The following is a 7,506-nucleotide window of genomic DNA, read 5'->3' on the forward strand; positions in this document are numbered from 1 at the left end:
GCCTCCCAAAGTGCTGGGATTACAGGTGTGAGCCACCGCGCCCGGCCTATTACTCTTTATAATTTTTATTTAGCTAGTTTTTAGGGCAGCACCCTGAGCTTGTCCTATTCATTATTTTTCACCTTCATTTCCACTTCTAAAAAGCTTTCTCCTCTAATGCAGTGCATAAACAATCACTCATTCATTTCAGGAGCCACATTATATTCCATAAAGTGGCTCCATTATATTTTGTTTCTAACCATTGTCTTCTTAGTGGACATTCAGGTTTTCTTCTTATGGGATTTTTTTTCAACTACAAACAATAATGTAATGAATATCTTTTGTGCACACATCTTAAATACGAGGGTTTTTATTTCTGCAGAAGAGAATCCTAGAACTGGCATTACTAGGATTGTGTTTGTCCTTAATTTGAACACTATTTGCCAGGTGGTTTTTCCTTGAGGCTTTCCAGCAGCACAGGCAGACAGGCACCTGTTGCCCTGAACACTCTGCTCCATGGAGATGTACTCTACTTTCTGAACTTCTAGAGAGGTTGGGCATCTTTTTGTTTAAATGTGGCATTAGCTGTTTGCATCACTGAATTACTTGTTATTTTTGAGTCATTCTTATATTAGATTGTTTGATTTCCTTTGAATTTTAGGAGTCTTTGTTGGATATGTGAATCTTTGGTCAGTCACTTTTGCAAATACCAGGTATTAGCCACAGTTGCTACTAAACTGTGCTTCTGTCTTGCCTATTTACAAATGGATTTGAGATCTTCCAGTAAGACACCTGTTTAAGAAGACCATTTACCTAGAAAGAATATATTAAAACCCACTGGGAAGAAAAAAGTACAACAAAACCCAGGCTGAAAGAATTAGAGTTGCTGACTGTCACCTTTCCACTGTGCTTGAGTAGCAAGGCAGCAGTGGTTTGAACTGTGTGATAAAAGAAAGCATACAAGCCTCGAGGGGAAGCACTGCAGGCAAGGGGTCTGACATGATGCCACCGCTGGACCAGTGCAAAGCGCACGGAGCAGGAGCCTGCAGATGGGCCATGTGTGGCTACGGCTGAGGTGGCTCAGACTAGTGGGGGCTCTGGCTGGATTTGGTGGTAGAATCTCGCATTCTGTTCTCTGAACCAGATTCCCTATGGCAGCCTTGCCATTGCAGCAGTCGGCCAGACACCACTGTTTGCTTGGCTGAAGTTGCTTTTTTTTTTTTTTTTTTTTTTTTGAAACAGAATCTCACTTTGTCACTCAGGCTGGAGTGCAGTGGTATAATCTCAGCTCATTGCAACCTCCATCTCCCAGTTCAAGCGCTTCTTGTGCCTCAGCCTTCTGAGTAGCTGGCACCGCCACACTGGGCTAATTTTTGTATTCTTAGTAGTAGAGACGGAGTTTCACCATGTTGGCCATGCTGGTCTCAAACTCCTGGCCTCAAGCGACCCACCCACCTCAGCCTCCCAAAGTGCTGGGATTACTGCACCCAGCCTGACATAGCTTCAAACACAGTTCTAAAACCCCTCTAGCTAATTATAGACATTGTGCTTAATGTTCAGAGCCTTGACTTCTGTTAATGTGAGTTAAACCAACTGTGTTCCAAGACTGAGTAGGGCGTTTGAAAGGTGTCCTAACAGGTCCTCGCTAGTCTTCAGCCTGAGTTCAGAGCAGGAGGTGCTGCCTGACCACTGCCCCAAAGAGTGGGCAGGAGCGCCTCCGACAGGGAGGCAAGAGAAATGCCGCCCAGCATGCATCCTCAGACCCACAAAACAAGTGGCAGGCACAGTGGGCACAGGGAGTGGTGCAACCAGGCGGGCAGAGCAGGCTGTTTTCTGAGGCTGGCATTCTCCTGAGGAGGCAAGCTCTGTTCTGAGGGCCAGGACGGCAGGGCTTCTCAAGAGAAGTGGCAATGGCTTGAGGCAGCCCTGGCCGAGGCCAGCACCTCAGCCCTGTGCTCACAGCTCCCCATGGGGGCAGTCAGCCCCCAACCCCTGTTGTCCATTGGTGGTCCTGATGGGCTTGTGTTGTCCAGCAAAGCCTTGGGCTTGGTACTGCGCTGACAGACTCTGGCCCACCTTGGGGGCGCAAATGTGCCCCTTGGCCCACCCCTTGCAGGCATTAGTGGTGACACTCCTCTCTGCTGTCGCTGGTGAGGACTAGCTCTTGTGGACCAAGACTTGTCAGATAGAAAGTGATGGCAATAGGAGCATTCCCATGGCTCCAGGTGGAGAGAGGTCTTACATTTTACCTCTCTTTGTATGAAATAAGACTTCATATTCCTTATTTATATGAAATAAGACTTTGCACTGACAACCTAAAATCTCCAAACAGTGTTGCCTCCACAGGAAGCCTAAGCAGTGCTGCAGCCCCACCCATGCCTTCTGCTGAGTAATGGTCACAGTTGTCAAGTGCCCTTCCTTAGGTTCACTCGTTTATCACTTGTTTGGCTGGTGGCCATTTATGTGCCAGGGGTGGTGTGAAGTGCTCAGGGACTGTGGCAATGACAGTCTCTGTCCCTGTGACGCACATGTTCCAGCAGGAGGAGGCGGAGCATAGGTGAACAAACACAGCCAGGCGCAGTGACTCACACCCGTAATCCCAGCACTTTGGGAAGCCGAAGCGGGCGGATCACCTGAGGTCAGGAGTTCGAGACCTGCCTGGCTAATGTGGTGGAACCCATCTCTACTAAAAATAAATAAATTAGCCAGGCATGGTGTCAGGCACCTGTAATTCCAGCTACTTGGGAGGCTGAGGCAGGAGAATCGATTGAACCCAAGAGGCGGAGGTTGCAGTGAGCCAAGATCATGCCATTGTGCTCCTGCCTGGGCAACGAGAGCAAAATTCCATTTCAAAAAGTAATAATAATAAGTAAAATTTTTAAAAATAGGTGAACAAACACAGAATGTAAGGTGGAGAGCAGGTCACGGCAGGCTGGATGGTGAGGGGGAGCACTCCAGAAAGCCTTGGCTGCCAGTGCAAAGGCCCTGAGGCAGGAATGTGCTGTGGAGCTCAGGGCAGAGAAATGAGGCCATTATGACTGGTGCAGGTCAGAGGGATGGAATAGTAGGAGCCAGGCACGCTCCTTGCACTTGGCACAGAGTGCACTTGTTTCTCACAACAGCCCTGTGGGGGCAGGTACCATTATGATCCCCATTTTGCTGCTGAGAACACAGCCACCAAGAAGCTGAGATTGGCCGTGATTGAGTAGCCCTTTGGGGGCAAATCCCAGGACTTGGACCCGCCTCGATCTGGTTCCAGAGTCTGTGGTTTCACTTGGGCCCTGTGCTTCGTGTACTTTGGGGGAGGAAAGGAGGAGGGAGGCAGCAGAGGCTGGAGCACGGGGCCTGCTGCAGGCATGGATGCTGGGCTCTGTGCTGGGTGAGGTGAGCAGGGGACTACGAGTACATGGCATCTTTTGTCTTCCAGAATGTGGAGAGACAGGGCATCTATGGGGTCTTCATTTCACAGCCTGTAAGCTTGTGAACTGACAGTGAAGCAGGAGCGGCTGAAGGGGTTTTATTATTACATCCCAGGAGCAAGGCTTTATTTTTTGTCCAAATGGCCAAGCTCCCTAACAAAGAGAAGCTCTGCCTTGATGTAGGCTTACACTCTAGATATTACACATGAAAGGATCTTAGGTTTACAGCCTTAGGTTTACACTTGTAATTACAAGTGAAAGGGTCTTGGGTTTACAGCTTTAGAAATCACACATGAAAGGGTCTTAGGTTTACAGTTTTAGGAATTACATGTGAAAGGTTTCTGGTCTCCTGATGGAGGAGTGGGGTGGAGGTTTGATCTTGCTTAAGTAAAAACAGTGTCTTCTGGAGAGATTCCCCCATACCATGCCTGCTATCTTATAGGAAGGTGATTTAGGAGGCACCCCTCAGCCGGCCTTGTCTTTTGTTGAAATGCAGTGTGGAAGTCAAGGGGAAGGTGATCCCAGATGCCTGGGTCTCCTTCCTCACCAGTATTGTCTGGCTCTGGGGACTGTGGAAATAGCCTTGAGAAGGTTTTGTAAAAGGGCAGGCAGGGTTTCTGCACACCTCCTTTTGTTGTGGGGTAAAGGCCCATGTGTGAGACTCCAAACGCCATCCTGTAGACAAATAGGGCAGTTGGCAGGGCAGAGGCACCTGGATAGACTTAGAGCACTCCACTTTCTCACCCTGAGACCAGAGCAATTCATGGGACCATATCCATAGCCTCAAATTGCAAACTTACCCGCCCTGGAAAGGGCCGCCATGCTAATTAAGGGTATGGCAGGAAGGCAGCACCTGGTCCCCAGCTGGCCAGGACCATGCTCCAGGCAGGATCTCCCCTTCAAGAGGGCATTATGGCAGCAGCGAGGTGTACACCAAGTGCCAGAGTGTGCCCTGCACGTTACCAGGTGTCAGGATTATACACTGGAATCAGCAGGCAGGCTAGACTGAGGCTTAGACAGGAGGACTGAGGCATAGCTAAGGAAATGGAACTCATGCCCGCTAAGAACTGTGATAACTGTGCTGTATTCCCTGTGCAGTGGGAGCTGCATGGCATTGTTGGGACTGAAACAGTGTGATCCTGCAGGGACATCTCGGACCCAGCAGCTGTGTTGTAGGAGTGAGAGGGTTAAGAGCTCCTAGTCACTCTTAAGCCTATACAATCTCATGGGATTTTACTCCTAACCTTGGGGAGACCAGATCCAGGGACAAACCTGGGACAGTGACCCAGATCTGAGAAGTTCATCTCATCTACACTTGCCTGGGGTGATTCCTAGCTCCACACCGCCTTTGGTCACTGGCCACCTGCACTATTCAAGAATGCATGAGGACGGACCTCTGCAGCACACCAGCTCTCTTCTGACAGGGTAGCTTTCTTTAGGTGGGGGGCTGTACATGGGCTGGGAAGAGCAGGCACATTTTAAATAGGTAGCAAGGTCCAGGGAAATCATTCCAGGAAGACAAATCTAGAAACAAGGGTCTTCCTGAGAGCAGCAGCTGTGGCTCAAACCCATTGTGGCCAAAGGAGTATTGGCTTTGTGACCTTGACTATACTTTTCTGGGCTCCATTTGCCCAGTCTGAAAAATGAGGAGGGATAGATGCTCCCTTAGGGTCCCTCCCACTCAGGTCTTCTGCACGCCCCCCTCAGCATACCCAGCACTGCGTCTTGCATGCAATAGGCACCCGAATCGTGGTGAAATGGCACTCGGACTCAGCAAAATCCCAGTCCTTCCACCACCTTGGCGACCACAGGGGGCCTTGGTGCTGGTAGATCTGACTCGTCCCTGAAGTGCTGCGTCACTCACTCACTCACTCACTCACTCTTCCTGTTCTTCTTTCTGTCCCTGATGCTCTCACTCCACAGGAGGACTTCCGGAATAAAGTGGACGACTACATCAAGCGTTATGCCAGATGATAAAAGGGGACGATTGCAGGCCCATGGACTGTGTTACAGTTTGTCTCTCATGTGAAACAGCAGGAGGTAGCCCCCTCTCCCGTCCTCACGCTCCCTCTCAGCCCCCTGGATTGTCCCAGTCCTGTGACCATGTTGCCCTGAAGAAGACCATCTTCATGACTGCTCATTGTAGATGGAGAATTCAACATAAATACAGCAAGAAAATGTGTTTGGGCTTCTGAAGAGTTGTCTGCTTACCTTAACATGTTTACTTTTTTGAACTTGTACTGTATAGGCTATTGGTGAAATTCTTAAGAAGTTGTAATGAACTCAAAATTGAGGCCAGAGCTTGCTTTCCCTTTTCCCCAACAAAATTGGTTTTCTGCACAAGCGATGCTAATGATGTGTTCCGTGTAACTTGCAGATTGGCAATAAGATACCCACTACAAACTGTGATTGGATGCAAAATCTCTTAGTTTCTTTCACGAGTGTTGGCCCTGCCTAGATGTTGTGAAGCTTCCCAGAATGCATAGTCATTCACTGTAGATCTCTTATTGAAATGCATATTTTATTTAATGTAAGTATATTTTGGAACAGATTTGTAATTTGTACAATTTAATGCTTTAATTATTTTTTCTATTCTCATTTAGTTTGTATTTTCATTGTATAGAGCAGACAGAAAGATGTTGAGTCAAGCAACTGTTGAAGAGAAATACAAAGAAAATATGAAAGGCACATTATTCATTTTGTCCAAATGCAATGAGAATCTCTTAAAAATCAGCTCTTACTTTCAGGTCCAGATGTGTCAAGGACATTTTGGAGACCTTTGAAGCTAGATTTGGATGATAAAAACAAAAAGGCAGGGAGCCCATTCTAACATGCTGCCCAGAGGAGACTGGCTGGAGCCTGGACCAGCTGGCGTTGGTGTTTCTGCCATGGTCATGTGATTGTGAGCTGGTAGCTCCTTATCAGAGCGCCAGAGCCTGCTGTCTTAGGAGACAGGAGTGATGCCTCAGGAATCAGCCCAACGTCTGTTGCCACCGAGACTGTACCTGTGGCCTTCTGAGTCTGCTGTGGCTCCGGGCCCTGCCTGGAGGTAAGCCTCCTGGGCCTTGGAGGACCAGGAGTCAACAGTGGCATACACCATCCTTAGCCAAGTTAACGTATTGCAAAGGAAGAGCCCCGAAGAGAGGCAAGTGGATTTACTCCAGCATGTAGACATTTGAACCAGAGAAATCAAACGCAAAATAAATGTCTGTCTAGTTTCATTTTCTGCCTGCCTAACACTCTCAAATTTAACTGCCAGCGTCTTTAGACCTCTGGGTTTCCCTGTCTGCCATCTTCTGGGTTTAGTTTGTTTTTCTTAATTTATAGAACCTCTGATTGTGAGAGCAGTCTGTCACAGAGACCCAGCAGTTGAGGAAGGTAGGCCTTGTTTCCTGTTTGCACTCATTAGACTTGAGGGTGGCCCCTGGCTAATGGGCCATACAGAGCAGGAAGAGTGAGATTGGATAGAGAGAATGATGGCATCTGAGGAGCTCAGGCTTGTCCAGGAGACACATTAATCCCCACCTGTCAGGGCCTAGGAGAGAGAAGAACTTCAGCTTCACACTTTTCCTCTTGCCAGCTGAGCACTAGGCATCCTCTCTAGGTAGGGAAGGAGCCAGCAGCTAATTCCTGCCCTCTGTGACCCAGGAAATGAGGTTCTCTGCCTGGTGCCAGTCCCAGGCCCAAGTCAGGGCACATCCCATAGTAGTAGTTCCGGCTGCCTGGAGCTTCCCAGCTGGTGGTGCAGGTGTTGATGCAGGACTTTTCAGAAGAGCACTTCTGTGGGAGAAATGATGCCAGCGCCTGCTGTCCAGTGGAGACATTTATGCAGCATACATGAAAGACGTGCCCCCTGGACCACATCGAAAGCGGTAATATCAATTATTCTGACATCAAAGTATTTGCACAGTAGAAAAACACTTTGCTTATTATCAGGGAGTAAGCAATTCTTTTAAAATGTCCAGATAACTGAATCGTCCCATTCTGTCCAGTGGAAATCCCCCAGAGATATTTTACACACACATGCCATCTTAAGAGCACACCCAGATGTGGCCCATCACAGTAAGCAGCTGGTGGTGTCCTGGGTGCTTGGCCAGTGGGGCCCATG

At 48.5% G+C, this 7,506-nt stretch overlaps 1 protein-coding gene across 1 annotated transcript in view; it reads left to right on the forward strand.

Moving 5' to 3' along the window:
• UBE2F (ubiquitin conjugating enzyme E2 F (putative)) overlaps window positions 1-6,616 on the forward strand; it is a 77,305-nt gene extending 70,689 nt beyond the window's left edge. Inside the window, exon 9 of the mRNA XM_017537671.2 lies at window positions 5,322-6,616. Within this exon, the coding sequence (XP_017393160.1) occupies window positions 5,322-5,372 (51 nt within the window). The 3' untranslated portion in view covers window positions 5,373-6,616. The remainder of the gene's footprint in view (window positions 1-5,321) is intronic.
• The last annotated feature ends 890 nt before the right edge of the window (window positions 6,617-7,506 follow it).

The sequence above is a fragment of the Cebus imitator genome, unplaced genomic scaffold, assembly GCF_001604975.1.
Source record: "Cebus imitator isolate Cc_AM_T3 unplaced genomic scaffold, Cebus_imitator-1.0 Scaffold106, whole genome shotgun sequence".
Lineage (NCBI taxonomy): Eukaryota > Metazoa > Chordata > Mammalia > Primates > Cebidae > Cebus > Cebus imitator.